At 40.1% G+C, this 21,629-nt stretch overlaps 1 protein-coding gene across 2 annotated transcripts in view; it reads left to right on the top strand.

Moving 5' to 3' along the window:
• The first annotated feature begins 328 nt into the window (after window positions 1-328).
• TENT4A (terminal nucleotidyltransferase 4A) overlaps window positions 329-21,629 on the top strand; it is a 57,365-nt gene continuing 36,064 nt past the window's right edge. For both annotated transcript variants that reach the window (XM_030445960.1, XM_030445961.1), the window contains exons 1-7: window positions 329-1,211; window positions 12,832-12,955; window positions 14,443-14,489; window positions 15,326-15,446; window positions 17,491-17,598; window positions 18,297-18,425; window positions 19,465-19,678. In XM_030445960.1, the coding sequence (XP_030301820.1) occupies window positions 394-1,211; window positions 12,832-12,955; window positions 14,443-14,489; window positions 15,326-15,446; window positions 17,491-17,598; window positions 18,297-18,425; window positions 19,465-19,678 (1,561 nt within the window). In that variant the 5' untranslated portion in view covers window positions 329-393. The remainder of the gene's footprint in view (window positions 1,212-12,831; window positions 12,956-14,442; window positions 14,490-15,325; window positions 15,447-17,490; window positions 17,599-18,296; window positions 18,426-19,464; window positions 19,679-21,629) is intronic.

Here is a 21,629-nt window from a genome sequence, read left to right as displayed (position 1 = left end):
AAGGTTTAAAATCTGCGAGGCATGCGCAGAGCCGGTTCTGGTCCTGGCTGGGGGACGCCACATTGGAACGGCGAGGGGAGCGCTCCGGGCAGCGCCGGGCCGGGTACAGTTTGCGCTGCCGCCTCCACTCCTCCCGAACCGCGCTCTCCTCGCCTGGCCTCTCCCGGCTCTGCCCTCCGCCTCCGGCCGCCTTTCCTCCCTCCCTCATTCCTTCCCTCCCTCCCTTCTTTCCTTTCTCCCTCCTTCCCGCGACACATGCCGCTGCTCCCGGCCCGCGTCTAGCGGCGCTGCCGGGCCCGGCGGGCTGAGGCGAAGGAGTAGGCGGCGGGCGGTGAGCGGGCGGCGGCGCGGCGCTCTGGCCGGGGCGTGAGGGTCGGAGGCGGGCGGGCGTGGATGGATCCCCGCGTGGCCTGGATCCAGCCCGAGCAGAAAGGCCCCGCGAATGCGCTGTGGATGCAGATCTGGGAGACTTCGCAGGGCGTGGGGGGCCGGGGCGGCGCCAGCTTCTCGCACTACCTCTGCCTCAACTCCCCGGCGTTGGACTCTGCCGCCTCCCCGCCCCGCGGCCACAGCTGCGTGCGGCTCGGAGCACCCGGCGGCGGCGCCTGCTGCTCCTCGTCCTCGCCGCCTTCGCCTTCTCCTTCCCCTCCGGCCCTGCTGACTGGACTGGTTCCCGCTGCTACCGCCGGCCCGGCGGCGGTGAACGGCGGCGGCGAGGGAGGGAGGCGGCTGCAGAAGTCGCCTTCCGTGTCTTCCTCATCCTCCTGCTCGTCGGTGGAGTCCGGCACCGAGAGCCCCGGCTTCTCCTCCTCGGGATCGTGCGGCGGAGGCGGCGGCTCCTCCTCTTCCTCCTGCGGCCCCCGGGCGGCGGCGGTGGCTCCTCCCGGGCTGCTGGGCAGCGGCGGGGCCGGACCCGGGGAGTTTTTTAACTTCCACGAGAACAAAGTGAACGGTGTGAACGGGCACCACCAGCCCCCGCACCTGGCGCGCAGCCCGCCGCCGCCGGCCTCTCCCCAGCAGCACCAGTACCACCCGGGCCGTAGGAAACGAGAGAATAAAGCCAGCACCTATGGGATGAATTATCTGCTGTCCGGCAGCCGTGGCGTCGCCATCAACAACTCTCCCCACCAGCAGCGGCAGCCTCCTCAACCAGCTCTGCAGAGTCCCGGCACACCCTGGAAGACAAGGAAATACAGCCCGGGCGTGCAGGGGTGAGCAGCCGGGGCCCTGCTGCAGTCTGAGGGGAAAGGGGGTCCTGGGCAGCCTCGCCGGAGGGTCCTCCGGGGGCGGGGGTGGATGGCCTGGGGGCACACGAACTCCTCTGGCGGCAGAGAGGTTGATGATGGGGGATGGCGGGGTGCAAACCAGGTTCTTTCGTAAATCACTTTGGTGTCTGCTGGCTGGGTGGCAGGGACTGGGAACCCATACATTCAGGGGGTTTAGGCCCTGCTCGGTGGTAGGTTGGGAGGTGAAGATGTCAGGCTGCTATCAAACGTCACCTACGTTAAAGATGGGTCGGTGGGGAATATTGTCAGCCTCCTAGGGGTCAACTCAGATTGTAAGGGGAAAGCAGAAGGCTTCAGAGGAGCTCAAAGAGGATTCACGCTAGTTTTTAAATGCCTCTGGGTGAGGCTGTAGCAGGCTGATTGCTTCGGGGAGTGTTAGGAACATCAGTTGAGAGGGGGGGGCCCGATAAGCTTGGAATAAGCTTTGAAAGTCATTGTGGTCTTAAAACATTCAGAAAACTTCTGTCTCTAGCATAGCTTGAACCAAATAATATTTGAACTGAAATCTTGGCTTTCTGAAGAGAACACTTTTGTTAAACATCCTATTCTGTGGCTGTAACTTGCTCATATGGATAGTTAGTAGGGCTGAGTATTTATTCACTTCGGTCTGGTCATCATGCACAAGGGACTAAACTTGAACAAAGCAGTTCTGGATTGCTCCATGCTTCTGCATTTCAGTTGTCAAATTTCACTCAGTCAAGTTTGCTTCCTAATGTTAAGGCTATTTTATTGAAGGAAATGTTGCTAGCTGCATTGATTGATTGTAGCAGATTTCTGATGTAATTTCAAAAATACTTTCTTGGAACTCTTAAAATCCACAACCCTTGGGTGCCCGTGGAGTTAAGGCACTGCATACTTGTAGAGAGAAATAGGTAAAGGTACTTTCAGAGCTGGAGAAATTTAATCAGGAGATTTTACTCAGGGACAGTGTCTTTTCTCTTTTGGGTGAAGTTTTCAGATGTTGACTGCATCGAAGGAATCCAGAATATTAAAAGATGTTTCTGAAGTTCTGTTCCTGCAAACAGTTTTTAGCCTCTCCTGGGAAGGTGAAGACTTGTGTCTACTGCTTTTTAATTCCAAACTGAAAAATGAAGATTGCTTTTATGGGAGGCTAAGATTTGGATGTTTTAAGAGCTGCCATATGGAGCTTTGGGTCCTGTACTAGTAAGATAAATGTCTGAAGTTCTGATAATATCTTAAAAACAGTTTTGATATCTTCAGCAGAATGACAAGTTAATATTATAATTTATTTATGTAAGACAAGTCGGTGTCACTGAGGTAGAGATCTCCAGGCAGGTGGATGAGGGAGTTGCCTGAGGTCACCAAGCAGACCTGTGGCAGACCTGGGAATTGAACACAGGCACTGGAGGTTCTGCCCTCTGGTTGTTGGGCAGCATCACCTATGCCAATCCCATATCCTTATCTTTCATCTTCTCCCCATTTGTTTTCTGTTGGCTTTCCTTTACTAACGGTTATGCCACTTTTCAGTTCAAGTATAAATTCATGAAGAATCCATGCACAAGGAAATTGTTTATGCAAACTTTAGTTGCACTGTTTCAGTTCCATGATACCTGTTGTTGTTGTTCCACTGTTAGTACAGTGAGCCCTGATGGTAGGGGTGGGACACAAGTAACTATGTGTAACTATGTGAGCATATGTGATCCTGTAGTTCTAGAGTGTCTCATGATTAATTTGTCAAATCATGTAGTTTCATAAAAACCTGTACGAACGTCATAATTTTCCTTAAAGTAGCAGGGACCTTGTGCTGAGGGAGACCATGGAAATTGAAATCATAATTTTAAATATGAGAAGCAGCTTCTGCTTTAAACTTTTTGAGTTTGGTTATCCTAGGTGAATTTTTGATAAGCTTGTATTCTAAAATAGTTTTCTGCTTGGTATTAGAAATTTTTTGTGAAGAACTCACATGATTTAAATAGCGGAAATGTTGTGACTGGTGGAGTGACTTAAGGTAATGGCTCTTAACTGGCGAGTTTAACTGCATTTTCCTGAAGGCAGACTGTTGTATTATTTGGCTCTTCAAACAAAAAATGCAATGAAAAGGCTAGGGTGGGAACAGATCCATACAGAAGTTTCCTCTGGATTCTTTGTATTGCTGATTTGTTGCCTGGTGTTACTTGGAACTGTCAGCCCAGTCCTGAAGCATCACTTCCATAACTGTGATGGTCGATTGACAGAGCGTCATCAGTGATGTTAAACTGGTGTATGTGGCTGTCAAAAATGTGATCCTTACAATCTTCAGTTGTGTTCTGCTTTGGATGTAAATTACAGGAGGAAGGACTTGATTATTGATGCTGTTGTGAATTATATATGGCTTAATACTTTCAACTAACTTTTCAGGTTAATTGTAGATATTGAATGAATTTACTGCAGAAATACGTGGCATATCTGCTTGGTACAATATATTGCTGTGTAGAAACAACAAAACTGGCTTGAGGATTAGTGTGGATTTCAAAAGTATTGTGACACTTTGGAGTGATGCTGTGCCTGGACTAATTAGTGTTGCATGGCATCTGACAATTTACAGTATTAATTTTTCCTGCTTCCTACCTGTTGCCTTTAACCGTCTTGATAATGACATAGAAGTTTTGTTGTAGAGCATAAACACCACTTGATTTGGTTAGGCTGATGGAGAACGTAGGGCAGCATTTTCTGGTGACCATAGCAGATACTTGCAGGGAGTTCTTATTATCAGGGTAGGTTATGACAATGCTTCCCCAGAAGTGTTACTTCAGTGTTTACTAGTTTGCAGCTGGAGCAAGCTGTGCACTAATAGACTGATAGTGAAGTCCAGAGATTAATTCTATATTGTTTTATTTATTCACCATATGCTGGAGTGCTTTTAATTCTACTCTTGGTGTTTTTGTGTTATATTGCTGAACGTTGGTGACCAAGATAAATTGAATTACTGGGTTTTTGTGCATTGTTGTCTTGAAAATGCATTGTGTTTAGGACCCTCTGTAGCTCTAGTTCTGTGTAACCCTTGCTGCTTAGTTTGCTGTTGTCAGAGATGGACAATGCAAAACAACATGTAGGTATGACATGTTATCAGCCCCTGCTGCAATTTTTATTTTCTTGTGTATTGACAGAGCTGTAAAAATGCAGATTTTGGAAACTGAAGTTTTCACTGTCTGCAGAAAAGCATCCAGCACTTGTAGGGGCTTTAGGATGGTATTCTTTTTCCTGGACGTGAGTGTTGTGTGTCTCTAGTACCACCTATGTTGGTCTATGCTGTGTCTGTTACCTGCAATGTTAGGTGGATACCTTTAGTGAAGGTCTTAATGTAGGAAACAGCCAATGCTGGCAGTGTACACTCAATTCTTGTTTAATTTGGCTTTAGAATCAGAGCAGAATATACTGTAGTATGCAAGGAGGAGGGCAGTAGTCGTTGCCTGTTGGTCATAGTAGATATCTGGAGAGAGATTTTAGAGCATCAGGACCTGGTTGAACAGATTGTTTTCATGCCTAGAGGCTGGTACACAGTAGAGTTGAGGGTAGCTTTTTGATGAATTGTCAGAAGAACAGAATATCATATTTGTAGTCAAAGTAGAGTGGGTAAGGACCAAAGTTCCCTGTAAAGTGGATGCCTAGCATACAGTTAGACATTGAAGCTTTTTATAGCGGAAAAATAAAGGAAGATTTTGGTAGCAGTAAACTTCAGAGAGAGCATAGAGCTAGGGATCAGAAAGGCTGAGCTGCACTAGTAAAACATGAGGGTTTTGAATGACAGGTGCTCACATCTGGGATGTGAAAGGAAAATTGGATGTGTTTGAAGCAGTTTAATCCTGGCATCAGCTTCACCATGCTTTTCACAGTTTGGGTTTGGTGGTAGAGGTAATTGGCACTAAGAACATAAACAGCTGCACGGGGTGAGCCCATTAGAGGCCAGTGCCAATGCTGGGAGAAAAATATGTCAACATGGACCTGTGGTATATCCTGGAATAATCTCTCAAATTTCAATGATCCATCATTCTTGAATTACCTAGGTTACACTACAGGCAGTGCATTATTAAGCTTATTGTGGAGTTTATGTATGAATTTGTCTCACGGCATGTTGAACAGGTAGGAGCTTCTGGGATCAGCAGCATCCTGTGGCAAGGTGTTCCTCAGTTAAGCTATGCATTATGTAGAGACCATTTTATTTATTTTGTCCCGAGGCTGTCACTAGGGTTGTAATTGCTGTCAGCCACAGGTCTGTGCATTAATGAGGCAGTCCACCAATGCTCTCTGCAGCTGACTTGAAAGGGAAGGGAAAAGCTGAATCATTTGAGAGTTGTCTGTTTTTGAGTCTGTTCAGTCATTCCTTCTGTTGAAAGTGTTTCCTACCTCTAAATGCTTATCACCTCTGGATGATTTAAGTTCTGGTGTATGTCTGGGACTGAGGCAAACCAGATCTATGTGTGTGATAGTGTCACAGTATTCCTACATCTTAGGCTGTCTTGTATTTTATTTCATGAATACTAACATGGCACTTGCATGTTCTGTTTGTCCACTGAGTAGACCTTCTAACAGAATTTCTTATTTCAAGATCTTGTTTCTTGGTGCTAGATCTGGTGCAGAGCCACTCACTGCATCTTTGAAAATAAAGAGTCTTCTCATATGCCTGTTGTGCTTGTATTTACCCTATCTCAAATTCTGCTTCCTTGTGCAGTATTTTGATGTCCATCTGCAGTTCTTGAGCTGTCTTATTCTAGGTAATTGTGCAGCCTCAGACTTGAAGCCTTAATATTTTTCCACCTTCCAGATCACATACATGAATGTTGACTAGAACAGGGCACTTTGAGGCTTCACTGGTGACTTTACTTTAATATGGGCTCTAAGAGTTCCAGCTGCCCCTTTTATGTTTAAAACTGTTGTTTATCTAAATAAAGGTCTTCCTCATCTCCTGTTAGCTTAGTTTCTTTTTAAGTTTTCTTAAGGACATGTTGGGATCATTATCAAGTGATGTTTGGAAATCCAAGTAGCAGGATTTCTGTTATGGTTCACTCATTCTAGCTAGCAATTCCTAGTGGTTTTTTTTTGACATTGCTTCCAGATAGAAAAGTTATGTTGACATCTTGATATAGATATAGTTATTCATGTTTTGTATTGATTCTACTTGTGATTAGTTTGACTGTTACAAATGTCAAAACTAATGCTTTTGAATTAAAAAAAAGATTGCTGCTTAATGTTCTTATAAATGCAGTATCAAGTCAGTGCTGCTTTTAGTGAGGAGCAGAGTACTAGGAATAGATCTCCTGTTAAGTATTTTCTACTAAAATTTGGTTTGGGACAAGTTCTCTCTGTATAGTTTGAGATCAGGGAAGCCTAGAGGGATTAAAAAAAAATTAGCTTCTCTATTTGTCATGCATCATGATCACTTAGCTTTCTCAGTTCTGATCACTTAATTCACTTAACAGAAGCAGATTTTTGGGCTTCTGAACTAGTTTATCCTTTCTCAAGCATAAGCTTGCATCTTGTTAAGTTGTTTCCTCATAATCCTTCTCGATATACCTAATCTTTCAATCCTCTTGTCCTGCTTTGTACTTGACTTCAGGGTTTCTGAAGACTTCTTTTGATGGAATCCTGTGACAAGGTAGTAGAAGCTCTTTTTCTCTAAAATCTGATTAGAGGCGTAGGCATTTGTTAAACAGCCAATGTGGTAGCCTTTTTTTTTTTTTTTTTTGTTAAGCTTCCTAAAAAAGCTTCCTCTTCTATATGGTAAACTGCAAGAGTACTTAATTCCAGAAAAGGTCCTTCCCTTCTGCCTTCTGTTGCCTTGCAGGCATACTGACTGATTGTGCAGGGTTTGCTGCTAGGAGTGCTTTGATGGGTGCGTTTTGAATTATATTCAGCTGCATCAGATGTGTCAAGAGTTGCTTCTCCTCTTAAATGTGATGGTGGCTAATGGTGTAATGCATACCTGGTTTGCATGGGCATAATTAGTCTCATCACTAATATGTTTCTGCTGTTGGAACCTTTCTGACTTGGCTGGGATGTTAATCTCTTGCTATCTTTCGGCATTTTGGAAAAGAATAGTATTAAGACAGGAATTTCAGTGTTTAGCGGTTCTATTTATTGGTGTAGTGAGCTTTCTGATTCAGTTCCAAGGTTTAACATATGGTATGCTCCTTCACTGTTGAAACAAAATAATTACATGGTGTTTTCTTGGTGTTGTGTCCAGCAGCCTAAGTCAGGACTAATGTACTGCTGTTCAGGAGCTTACATGGCAGATCTATTTTGCCATGTATTAGCTTGAAGATACCTGTCAGTTTCAATGCAGCTTTTTCAAAGTACATCCAGCCATAAATAAGGTGATTGGTAGAGCTTTATTGGATTGACACACTTCACAAAAATAATTAGGTTTTGATTCTTTTTCTCTTCCAAAATGCAAACAAATTTGCTACTTAAGTCTGGAAATTCACACTACAGAGCAGTCCAGCATGCTTAGTTTCTTGACTGAGTAAACTGCCAAAGTGCTCCTAAGAGGTAAAATCTTACTGGCATGAAATCTGGTCTAAAATTAGGACTGGCTCAGACTTGCAGTAGTATGGAGCAAAGAGAAGGCTTAGAGTGGAAATCAGAGCAGTACAATCACAGTGGAAAAGGTACAATATACTTATAAACAATTTTTTTTTTCTGTGGATAAGAACAAAATTTTTTTCTTCCATTCCCTCCTCAATAGCTAACTTGATTCTTATTTGAGTTTAATATTTAGGGTACCTACCCGTGAAACATTTCACAGCTCTTGATAGTATACCTATAGTTAAACCTCTGTATAGTTGAGGTTTTTTTATTCTTGAAGTCCAAGTTGCTACCTTCCATATAATTACAGTGACAAAGGTAATTTCTGTCTGAATCTTATACTAATGAGACTGATTTTGTGCAGCAGTACAGTCTGTAAATGTAGCACTGTGTTTTCATAGTTTGTGTTATCTGGGAGCCTAGAACATAAGACGGCACAGAGTAGCATTATCTGAGTGTTACTGGTAGTGAGGACTGACTTAAGAAAGCAAAGGCACTGATGGGTGTTGTGAGGGCAGTGGGAAGAGAAGAACTGTTAGTTCATCTCCTTTTCTTGGTCATAGTTTTATATTTGCTACTTTTGTAGATGTCTTTATCTTGGATAATATTGGAAAAAGCCTGTATCTGAGAATGTACTGTGGATTTCAATCATATATATGTTCTCCTTTTTTTCACTAAACTGTGTTCCTGAGTTTTAAACTGCAACACCAATTTCAACTATTGGATACATCTGATTTATTTGTAGGGTAACTTTCACCTTTGTTTCCAGGGTAATGCCATCGTGCTTTGCTGTAGTTGTAGGTGAAGGTAAAGTTCAACAGATTTCTGAAACATGTACAGTGGTAGCTTGCCCTTTCACTGTTTGATTTTGAGACAGTGAAGACCTGGGGCATGTTTCAGAGCTCATGCTTTACTCAAAGGAACACATTCCAGTATTTGTAGCCTTTATTTCAACAAAGCTTTTCTTGAAATGCTGCCTATACCTCCGCATTTCTTTCCTTTCCTACTCACCTGGAGTATTATACCTGGGTGGATTAATTTTATCTATTATTTTATAAGGATTCTTGGCTGTTATGTTAGACTTTTCACTTAAAGTTTTTTACTTACTAGAATGAGTTTGTTTTTAAGAAGAATCAGTTTTTCCATGTAGATGATGCAGTTATGCTTCTGCCCATTCCTTTATGGATAGAACATATACTGATGTGCTTAGCAGTGTAGACATGAAGTTGAAAAGAAGTAGGATGCTAACTGAAGAGAACAAAGTGTTTGTTTAGCTTCTAGTTTGATACTGTTTGATAATTTAATTTCACTGCATTGATATTAGCCCTTGAAGTAATAAATCACTGTTACACATAATAATAGCTACTAGAGTAAATAATGAGTAAAATAAATTATCTCCTTTCTTAGAAACCTGCCTTTAGGGAAAAATAGTACAAAAGTCTGAGAAAATCTCCTGAGGATTACTTTAACTTGAAGACTAGAAGCACATCTACCTTTCCTAAAACAGTAAAAGGGGTAAATTTTGGTAGACAAATAATGCTAATTCTGTTGTGTAGTTCAGTCTGTAAGCAGCAGATGCTTATTGTGCTGAGCAGTAGTAGCAATAGTGAATGGTAAGTTCCTTAAGGATGTTAAATTTAGCAAGATGGATAGTGTTGCAAGTAAAAGTAGCTTCTCTTCTGCATCACTGTATCCTAACTTTTCCACCTTGCATTAAGTATAGTTACATCTCACCAATACGTTCTGTTCCCAGTGTTTCTATGAATACAGTGAAACTGCCTTGTGAGAAAGTCAATTAAAATGCCTGTCTTTGCTAGGAGACTAGTATAATAGGCATCCTAAAATGTGATAGGAGGTAGGTAGGTGCTGAGATGCTACTGGACTACATATTCTTTAAGAAGCCTGAAAGACTGAGAAAATTGGATCTTGTTGTATTTAGTGAAATGAGGCAACCAGGTGCCACTAATTGCCAGGGTGTGGGCATGAGCTTGTGTCAAGCCCAGCTGTGCCTGATTAGGGTGGGCCCCCACTGTGCATGAGCAGGATTAGGGGGTCAATAAAAGGTGAGTCCTGAAGCACAGGCTCAGCTCAGTTCTGAGCATGTTTGCAGAGAGGTCAGTCACTCTTGGAGCACTGTATTACCTTCATTGTGCCACTAGCGCTCATCGCCCTCAAGGTGAGGCTCTGAGGAGTCGCGAACCCGGGGCCTTGGCATTGTAGTACTGGGTCTTAGCCGGCTGCGCCACCAGAGACTCATCCCGAGAGTGACTGACCTCTCTGCAGGCGTGCTTAGAACTGAGCTGAGCCTGTGCTTCAGGACTCACCTTTTATTGGCCCCCTGGTCCTGCTCATGCACAGTGGGGGCCCGCCCTAATCAGGCACAGGTGGGCTTGACACAAGCTCATGCTCACTCCCTGGCAATTAGTGGCACCTGGCTGCCTCATTTCACTACAGTTGTATGTTGAAGGAAGCTGAATTTTTTTTAAGAAAAAAAAAAAGGCGAAGGTGCTACTTTTCTGCAGATACATTGTCTTGCAAATCGAAATTCTTTTTCTTACGGTTAAGATACTGTCACAGTCCTGAGAGTCCTGTTAGTTTTCAAGTGCTAATGAAGATAATAGGCTACACATGCAAAAAAAAAAAAAAAAAATCAACTGAAAGCTACTATCTTGTATTGGCTGCATCAGTATGCTGCTGTGATCTGCTTTTTCAGACACCAGGTTATTCCTTCAGCTGGTAGAGAAGTGACTCTGATTAGTCCTGAGCAAGGTACAGCAGCTTGTTTTATGTACATCAGAGCTGCTTCTTGCGACAGTGTAATGTCTTAGCAAAGAGACAATGTAAACTATAGTAACATTGTATTTTAAAAAAGCTTCTTGGTTTTAAGAATGTTTTTCATGAGGAAGCCAAAAAAGGTAAAGGTGTGAAAATGCAATGAAGATGTTCATGTGGTCATAATCTGACTGTGAAGATGGTAATGATCCAGAAGGATATAGACCAGGAAGATGATGTTCTCTGGGAACTAGAAGCTGAAGAATTAAGCAAAGAAAATAGAAGTCCTTTATAATAGGATTTGAGAACTGGTTGGCTAAGTGCGTTAAAACCTGCACTGCATTGAAAGTGGGAAGCTTGACAGAGTCTCTAGGGCTCAGAATCATGAATGGGGAGAAAATCAGATCAGATAGTAAAACTGAGTGAACCAATTGCATTGGGTTTTTTGTCAGAGAAGGTCCATCAGCAGCATGATAACTTGTACGGCCATATTTGGTGGTATATGCTGAAGAATTCCTGAGGAACTTAAACCGTAAAACCGTGTCATGTGGTTGAAACTTCAAACCAGTTTTGGTTATCTAGCTCTTGTGCTGTTGTCCCATCAAACTGAAGCATTAAATGAAGTGCTGCCTTGCCTGGGCAAGATAGCAAATATGAAGCTGACTTAAAAAGTAGATCAGGGAAGGAAAGGTAGGCTATTGTTGGTTGGTATTATTGTGAGTTTTTCATGGTACCACTAAGAATTCTGACAGTCTTTATCATCTGATCAGAAGCTCAGTGGGGGATTGAAGTGAGAGAGTTCTTGTGTGCTTGCTGTTTTTCTGAGCTTGCTGTCACACTAGAGGCTGCTTCTGGAAGACTGTGCTGTGTATGTTAGAGGCTGCAATGCACAGGGCAGCTGAGACCCTTTTCACCCTCCTCCTTCCCTAGTATAGGATGGAGACTATAAACGTTTTTCAGGACATTCTTCAGGAATGTCTGGATCTCCTGGGGTGGTTGGATGGTTTATACCATAACAAAAGAGAACTTATTGGCATGAGTAAACACAGAGAAAGGGGCTAGTGCATGCTTTGATAAGGGTAGTTGTATCCCACTGGTCTCATTTCCTTGAAGCAATTAGTGTTAATTCTTAGTCATGTGGTCAGTTTGTGATAACACAGAATTGTTGGATATTTTTTTTTCAAATAATATTTTTGTGTTCCTTTTTTTTTGAAGAGTTTGTGAAAACTGAACAGTCACAGGTTTTCTGTGCTTGTGTATTAAGTGCTTAGAGGAAACAAAAAAAAAAGCATCAACCACTTTATAATAAGGGAAGGTTACCAGTGGAATTATTCAAGACTGTTGCTCAATATATTTGTAAGTATCTGGGGGGAAGAAATGAATGAGAAGAGGATGGAAAGGATAATAGAAAGCAATAGCTGACTGCAGACAGTCACAAGGGGAGTTGATTGTTCATTAGGTTATAAAATTGTTGATATAATTAAATTTAATAAATACAGAATAATGAATCTGAAGAAAAATTCAAGCTATAATTCAGACTATACCCAGCGGATGTGCTTAATGTTGGTGGTTATTCAGAAAACACCTTGAAGCTCCTTCATAACTGTTTATTTTAAGGAGCAGCTGTATGCTGAGGTATCCTCAAATAGCTGGTTGCCAAAATATTTGCGAAGATCTGGATAGTAAAATGAAAATAGGTGTATCATGGACTGAGTAGTGTAATTATACATTGATTCTCTGTGCATTTCTGACCACCTGTCAGGAGACATGATTCAGCTGAACACAAGGTGAAGAAGGCCAGCAGTGATTAGACTTCAGGCTTGCTCTGTAAGGAAATGAAAACAGATGAAGATTGCTAGAGGTCTGTTGGATAGAGACAAGTGGATATGAATTGAGAGTCTGAGAAGTGTTATATTTGGAGGTGAATTACCAGTGGTAACTTTTTTCCTGCAGAAAAAAAGAGCATCAGATAAAATAATCAACAGGCAGCAGTTTAAAATAAAGCATTTTATTCTGATGTATACTCCCATGGCATGATAGAAACAACAAAAGCATAAGTGGATAGGATATATTTGTTCCAAATCCTAAACCCTCCAACTTCCCATATGAAAGCCTGATTGTTGTGCTGTTCACGTTTCTTGAAAGTACTGCTGGTTTTGGTTAAGTGATATTAAATAAAGTCTATGGCTGCTTTCATTGAAATTTATTGTAAGACTTAAATCATTGTAGCTAATGCTTCTTTCTCCTTTAGACTTCATGAAGAAATAATTGACTTCTATGACTTCATGTCCCCTCGTCCTGAAGAAGCAGCTATGAGAAGAGAAGTGGTAAAAAGAATAGAAACAGTCATCAAAGATCTTTGGCCTACAGCTGATGTGAGTATAGTTTAAGTATTGAATTAAGTACTTCTCTAGTAAATTTTAGAACTCTATTCACTTAGCCTTGCTATTATCTTCCTATGTTTTACAAAGGAACAAAGAGACTTCAAACTTAAGGCATTTCACTTAATATCACAGCTCTTTCAGTAGCTGGCAGTGTATTTTAAAAGGTAAAGGGAATTTAAAACCTAGATTTCAGGCTAATAAAGGCTAGTGATAATTTTTTCTTTTGAGAACAGGGATTGTGAAGAACCACCTACTTTAAGAAATGCATTTCTTAAAGTAAAAACTTATTAAATTGATTATCTTTGCATAACTTCATTTTGAATATAAAATGAGACCGACTACCTATGTATCCAGTTCTTCAAAGAGTCCCTACTCTGGGTATTTGTAAATACAAACTTGTACAAAAGAACAGCTAAAACCCACAGATTTTGTTTTTGTACTCCTCACAAATTTTAACATTAAGGGAATTACTTTAGTCTTGCTCTATTGAGAAGATTGGCCTTGACTTCCTGAGATATCTTGCAACTAAAGTTAACTGTTTTTTCAAACCTTTTGTTACGCAGAGAGTAATTTTCTTCTGAATAAAAAACATCTAGAAGAAATACAGTGTAAACTACATTTCTAGCATCACTTTTCTGGTTACCAAATAGCAGTGTTGTCATTCACAAGCAGAAAAACTTTTCAGGCCACTGTGATTTCATAGCCTTCCATGAGAGAGTGAGGGCTGTGGCCATAGTACCAAGCTAAAGATGCTTTAAAGCTCTTCTACTTCATTCTCACTTGTGATTTTTCCTTGGTAAAAACATTTTTGTAGCTTGTGAGAACAGATACAGGCACTGAAATGGCTTAGCCTTTGTCAAGCCTTTCCATAGGTCACTTTGAAGAAGTGAACCTGTAAGTTGTGCTCTGCTGTAGCAGAAGGGGGCTCATTTCAATTCTCTAGATTGGAAGCATACTCAAAGTATTTGATGTAGACTGAGTCTCTTTAGCATTCCTTAGCATTCTTTTCCACACACAACCACCTACCATAATTTCATAGTCATCCTTACAGCAAAATCTGGAGTATTCATGTTTATCTGAATCATATGTTTAGATGCACTTGCTGTTTTTAAACCCCAAAATTTGGAAAAAATGTTTCCTTAAACTCTTCTAATTTCTTGTAAGCTGTCTTCCGAGGATAGAAGGAAGCAGGAATTTTATAACATTTTCAATTTCTGTCAAACTGGAAATAAATAGGGAAAAAGACTTGTTTGAAAAGTTTCTCATCTGCTGCTAGCAGAATTCTTAGTCATGTTAAAAAAAAACATTCCTTTAAAGTTGCATATATAAGACAAAATGTGTTTATACAGGCTTAACAGAGTAGGTAATAAGGTAAATTAACTTTTTTACTGGACTATGTTCTTAATCTCAGATCTTGTGAAGGTAAAATGATGTGAGCATTCATAATGGCAAGGTATTTCACTGGGAATTTTTTTCAGGTCCAGATATTTGGCAGCTTCAGTACAGGGCTGTATCTTCCAACTAGGTAAGTAGAAGTTACTGTATATAAAGCTTGTAATATCTCATAGTAATGCTAAATTTCAAAGGGGAATTTAGGCTATAACATGGAGTCCTATCAAAATGACAATAAAAGTTTTGACTAATATCCCATGTAACAAAGAGAAAAATTTTTTGAACTTACAGATTTAAGTATTTGATGTATCATACTGCTCTAGGTACTAACTGACCCTTTGGTGAATTACTTTTTCTGCTGAGTGTCTGGGATTAGTCTTTGGCTCTTTTTAAAGATACAATGAAATAAAATGTTTAGTATTTTCTATGTTTCTGTTTTGCCAATTAGGGTGAGTTACTGAGTGTGTCTCATCATAGAGTTACTGAGCAAAGACAAGAGTCATCACAGCTGTGTTCTCTCTGGTTTTTGGACAGCAAAGTGTCTTATTTAAGTGTTTTATATTGCTTAATGGTTTGATAGATGGATGTGTTGTCATTACATCAGTTTTCCATAGGAAAATTCAGTTCAATGAATAATGACCTCTGATAAAATTTTTTTTTCCTATTAACATGCCTGTCAACATGGGTAGATGAGATGAGGGATTAATTTGGGCTGTGGAAGTCAGAGTTCAAAGAACTCATCTGGTGACTGAAAGCAAGAAACTAGGATACTTCTTGGGGTTCTAGAGCATGCTATGCCATCTATTACTTAACATAGCTAAAGGAAGCTTAATGGGAACCTAAATTAAAAGTTGCAAAATGGTCACCCTGGAGGACTTGTAGTATGCAGAATGCCAATTCTGCCTTTTTGGGGTATCGAGTATTATGCTTTACACATAATGGATCTCATGCTGCATTCTTTTTGTCTAGTGATATTGATCTAGTTGTTTTTGGGAAATGGGAACGGCCCCCTCTGCAGCTGCTGGAGCAAGCACTAAGAAAACACAATGTGGCTGAGCCATATTCCATTAAAGTACTTGATAAAGCTACGGTAAGTTAAGTGTTTGGAATAATGAACTGAAATGCTTTCAGACTCCTAAAGATGTTGGTGATAAATAGTGCTCTTAATTCAGGAAGCAAATTATATTGTTTTAAGTACAATGTTTTGGTCTGTCTGAACGAGATTTTAGTTGAATCTTTACATGCTTAGCAATAGCGCACTTTTTTTGCAAATATTTGAAAGAATTTGATAACATATGCACAAAGTATGGCCTTGCAGCAAATACAGAACACAGAACTACCTTTATCCATTCAAAGTATCTAGTAAAATAAGTTAATTATTTCTGTAATGTCTTCCCACTGACCTTTGAGAGGACTTTGCTTTAGCCAGAGCCCAGTAACTAGAAATGTCTGTCTTGAAATCGTGATCTTCCAGGTTGTCTTGTTATGGATGGTACAGTGAAGTGTTCCAAATCTGATTTATTTTTCCCTTCCTAAATATGGTACTTCAGAGCTTTACTTTACTTGTGAAACATCTTTTTCCATTGTCTTATAAGCTTAACAGTCACTGAATATAGTAAGAAATAAGTAAGAGTTTTGTTGCTGAGCAAGTGATGTTTACTCCAAGGAATCACACATAGAATGTTAGGGGTCTTAAGGGACCTCTGGAGATCATTGAGTCCAACTGCCCTGCCAGAGCTGGATCACCTAGTGTAGGTCATGCAGGATTGCATCCAGGCAGGTTTTGAATGTTTCCAGAGCAGGAGACTTCACAACCTCACTGGGCAGCCTGTTCCAGGGTTCTGTCACCCTCACAATGAAAAAGCTTTTTCTTATGTTTGTGGAGCCTCCTATACACCAGCTTGCAGCTGTGTCCCCTTGTCCTATCATTGGACATCACTGAGGGGAGCCTGGCTTTGTCCTGACACTAGCCCTTCACATTTCTAAACATTAATGAGGTTACCCCTCAGATTCTTCTTCAAGCTAAAGAGACCCAGCTCCCTCAGCCTTTCTTCATAAGGCAAATATATATATACACACACACACACACATGTATAGGTACATAAAAAATTAAAAAAAAAAATGTTATTACTCCTGAACTTGAGAAAAGAACTGGGGAGACCTAATAGTAGCTTTGTATGGAGAGAGGAGGAGGTGATCAAGAAGGTGGAGCCAGGTTCTTAGCAGTGGAGACTCTAGCAAGCTGTTGTGTCTTGTGTTCCCTAAAGCAGGGCCACTCATTTAGGTCCAGAAGATTCCTATGGCTTCAGTTGAAGTAAGAGTTCATAACAGTAGCTCGGGTAATCTTTGGTTTACCTGAGAATGAGTGGGAGTTTTGGAATCAGTAATAACTTAGTGATGTAAAGTGGCACTAGGTTAGGCTTATCAATTTTGCTACCCTTTATTCCTTCTGCTGTTGGTATAGAATGGTGTTAAACTTTTTTTTGTTTTCATAATAAAAATACAAGAAGTTAAAAGATGAGCTGAAGTATAGGTTATGATTGGAAGATGATTTTGTAGGATTCTGCCTTCCAGGTGGTGGTGTGAGACTAAACTACATATTCAGTAGTTCTGCAATAGTTTATTCCTGCCAGAAGAGGAATTTTCTGGACTCCTGCTTTGCTTTTATCCATCGTGGACCAGTTCATAAACAAACAGACTTTTTTTTTTTTCTGCTAGGCTAGTCTGGCAGTTTAACAAGTGAATGATTCAGTGCTTGGTCAGGTGAATGTAGTTCCCTCAGGCTGTGAGAGTAGGATGTCTTCTATTAACAGCAGCAGTCATGAAATTAAGTAATTTTAGTTGTCTTATTGATCACTGATATTGCAGCTGTGAAAGGAGGTATCTAACCACTGTGGGAGAGTACATGAGTAGCATAAGTTCATGTGATCATACGTGCCTATGTTTTAATGACTTCATGAAAAACATTTGCGTGTCAAGCTAGGATTGGTATCTTTTGTCAAAAAAATTTCCATGTCATAATACTGTATTCATTTGGACTGATAGTATCCATGTATCTTTAAGTGAGTAAGCTGGTGGATAGCACCAGTGTTGCATTTCTGGAGACTCATAAAACCTTGTTTTAATCCTTTCAGGTACCAATAATAAAACTCACTGACCAGGAGACAGAAGTGAAAGTTGACATCAGTTTTAATGTAGAAACTGGTGTGAAGGCAGCTCGATTTATTAAGGAATACATGAAGGTAGCAGCCATATAATGTTTTATTACTTACTGAGGGTGTGCTGGATGGTTAGATAATCTTTTATTAATATGGCTTAAGACTTTTCAAGATTTATTGCTGACGACTATTTTTATTAATCAATAGACATGGATATTTTAATTTATTTTCTACTGATATCTGTTCAGTGTTGCCTTGAGTGCTAAGTGTTAGTGTGCAGAAATCTGTACACTGAAAGGACTTACACAATCATACTTAGATCTGCAGATAGGTACTAAACTTTGCTTCTAAAACAAGTCTGTTCAGGTTTTCCTTACCTTGAATTTAAGTGGTACTTGATTGTAAATAGTATCTTGCTAAACAGTATCTAAAACCAATTCTTCTGTAGCTACATACTTAAAACCAAGTTTTTTTTTTCTCTTCATTGAAAGTACTGTTTAGATGGAAAACTGACTATGATGAGTGACACTGGCATTCAAAAAAGTATATAAAAATTAGGGGAAATAAATTTGATATGAAAGGTGTTTGGTCAAGAGTTGGGTTCTATTAATCTGTTTTGAGAATTAAAAAATGCATGGCTCAGTTCTTCCTGTGGAAACACTGTATTTGTAGTGCACTATAGAATAACATTTTTGTATTAGAAGATGAATCCTCTTAAGATTGTGCTTTCTTCATTTTGGAATGCTGACATTGTCATTGATAAGATTTACTTTGCTTTGCAGAAATATTCTTTGCTGCCTTACTTGATTTTAGTATTAAAGCAGTTCCTCCTTCAGAGGGACTTGAATGAAGTTTTTACTGGTGGAATTAGCTCTTATAGCCTAATTTTAATGGCAATTAGTTTCCTGCAGGTAAGTCTGTTCCTTATTTGTTTCTGTATTCTTGAAAATACTTCTGTTGCTGCACTTACGCCCTGTTATGGTGCTGCTCCCATAGCAATGCACAGCTTTACTATAATGGTTCTATAGGTTTCATCACTGACAGCTCCTATGGACCACCTCTCAAACCTCTTAAGAACTGTTCACTGTATGAACTGAATTAGCAGTAGGAGCCTTGTGAAACCACATAGAAGCTGAGCATTGCTTTTTATACTAAGGCCTGTGGTGTGCATTATGCTACCTTCCTGGACAGCTTATTCCAATGCTTGAAGCACATCACTGGTGTATTGCATAGCTGCCAGGATGCAGCTTCTGCATGTTGCTTCCTGGATTATCTATGTTGAATGTGCAGCGTAGTTGGTTTCAGTGTTTACTAAAATTAAGAAATCAATCAGTCAAGTTTTTTTAATTATATGTTGGCTGGGTTTTGACATGCATAAAACTGGTGGAAACTGAAATAGTTAATGACTTCTTCCAACACATTTTTGTGACTAAGATTTGTCTTAGTATGATGAGGTACAACATTAGCTTGTCTCAGCAGCTGTGATAATGGAAAAACCTACATATTGTGCTGCTGATAATGAATTAATTGAAATATTACTATAGATTGTACATTTTACTGTATATAATATAGGGAGATTGAGGTAACAGCTGTATTTTGATTTGGGTAAATCTCCCCTGCTTCTGAAAACATTAAGGTCAATGGATTTGCTATGAAAAATCGGGTATTACTCTTAAGATGTAATGTCGTATGCAGTACCTTACTGTTCTTAACTTAGGGAAAAGAACTTACGAATCCTCAAATTCCTGGAAGAGGAGGAATTGTCTTCCAGATACTGCTGAGTGCTGCCCCCTCTTGGTTATGTGACGGTAGTTTAAGTAAATGAAGAATTGATGACTCAGTTGAGAGCTGTGTAAAGAGATTATACTCAGCTGATTAAATGAGAACTTTTTGTTGCACTGTGCTATAGTCTGAAAAGCATTAATTTTTAATAACTCTTCTGTGTCACAGCTGCATCCAAGAATTGATGCCAGAAGAGCTGATGAAAACCTTGGAATGCTTTTGATAGAATTTTTTGAACTCTATGGAAGGAATTTTAACTACTTGAAAACTGGTATTAGAATAAAAAATGGAGGTGCCTATATTGCCAAAGATGAAATCATGAAAGTAATGACTAATGGATACAGACCATCCATGCTATGTATTGAAGATCCTCTCCTGCCTGGTAAGATTGTGCCCTTCTTTCAATATTCTGGAGTTCTGCCTCAACTTGTGCTCTTACAGCTTACATTATAGTCCCTAAAGTGTGTCAAATAAGCTAAGAAGCTTCACTGAGAAGAGGCTGTTGCTGGTGTTGAGGTATGGTTATGGAGATGAGCTCAGTCATAAGGATATGAAGTCTCTCAGGCTTTGTAGCCAGAGTCAATTGAATTGCATGCAACTAGTGCAATTAAATAATTCATTGGAGGTTCAGAACTGTGCTGGGTGTATAGGAAGATTCTCTGACAGTACTGAAGGGATATCAAAAGAAAAAGGTCTAGAAAATCCTGGAAGGGAGTTGGTTTGTAGGAATAGTTCTCAGTTGTTCATTATAAGAGAATTAGAATGAAAGGCATACCTTTCCCCACCACTGTCTGTGGTAACTTAGTTCAGATAAATCACACCATATAGGAAAGATATTTGTCAGATGAGTTACCTATCCTGCAGGCAGTGCAGTAGAGACTGCACAGAAACATGGGTGCATATCCATGAACATGTAGCAAGGGAGCAGCTGTATTGTGGTGCTGATGTCAAGATTGGTTTGCAAAACTGGCTTCTGTATTGCACAGGGACCTTTAGAGGATGCCAGTTACAGTTGCATGTACTTTTGAAAGTAACTAACTTAAAGATGTGTTTTTTCTTTAAGACTTGAGTTTGATTCAGTGGCTCTCAAAGTAATAAAGATTAATTTTGTCTGATCTCCTGGAAAAAATTCCAGCCTTATAGTACTTAGTTTGGATTCTATTTAGGCTGTCACACGTAGCTGAAATTCCAAAACAGCTATTAAGCAAAGTCACTTTTCATTTAATTTGGACTTCAGCATTAGTATTTCTAGAATGTAGTTGGCACTCAAGACTCCATACTCTCATGTCTTGTGGGTAGACTGCTTATGTACAGCACTTCTAAAGCAAATACCATGGATCAGGAGCTGAAGCCTGGCACTTTTCTAATGCTCAATATGCTGAATGTTCATAGTTCTCTAGAATAGGCTGCAAGCTGAGATACTAGTTTGTCTAATGACATCTGATATGTTTGTAGCTCGGATTTTGTGTCCATTGTGACTCTTGCACTGGCCAGACATAAGTGTGATTTTTCAGAACTTTCCTTGCATTATTGAGATTACCTTCAGCAGCTGCGTAATTCCTTGAAAACCCATTTGAGTAGCAGCATGACCCACATCTCTTTAGAGTTAAAAATCTTTGCTGTCCTCCAGTTCCATCCCTTCCTGTCTGCTGAGGACTGAAAGAGAAATCTCACATGCTGCACAATGGCTTAACCATTGCTTATAGCATTTGGAATTTTTTTTCTCTTTTGGACTCTTCAGAGAAGAAAAAATAAACTGCAAGTCCAGTAGGGGCTCTGAACTGTTTCTCCCAGCATAAATCTTGCAGAAGCAAAGAATTATAATTTAGAAGAAAGATACCTAGTTATATGCTATCAAAGACTTGACAGAAATTAAATTTTAGATGAGATTATATGGGCTCAGATAATGCAATTCTTACAGAAGAAAGTGTTTTGGCAGGGGAAATTAAAGCTGATGGTTACTTGAAGTTATCTGACCACAGTATCCCATAGGGATATTTGGGTATTTTCTGGCAGCTACTGCAGAGCTTCAAAACTTGCTTGGTGGAACTAGGAGCAAAATTATAATAGAACACAAAGGATGTCTTTTTGAATCAGGTCTCACAAATACAGCCTCCTTAGTTCTAGACTGAATCACATATTCCTACAGTATTTAAAGGTACTTCAAACGTCTGAAGATATTGCCTAGAATTCTGTTAATTGGTTCTGTTACTGCTTGTGTGTTTGTACAAAACACTTCTCCGAGGTTTCAGGTCCTTGCCCAGTTGACAGGATGTCAATCTCTGCTTGATTGGTTTGTTGTCAGATGAACTCATTGTCTAACTTCATGAGGG

The sequence above is a fragment of the Calypte anna genome, chromosome 2 (genome assembly GCF_003957555.1).
Source record: "Calypte anna isolate BGI_N300 chromosome 2, bCalAnn1_v1.p, whole genome shotgun sequence".
Lineage (NCBI taxonomy): Eukaryota > Metazoa > Chordata > Aves > Apodiformes > Trochilidae > Calypte > Calypte anna.
The sequence above is the reverse complement of the archived record's forward strand: the minus strand, read 5'-3'. Positions and strand labels throughout refer to the sequence as shown.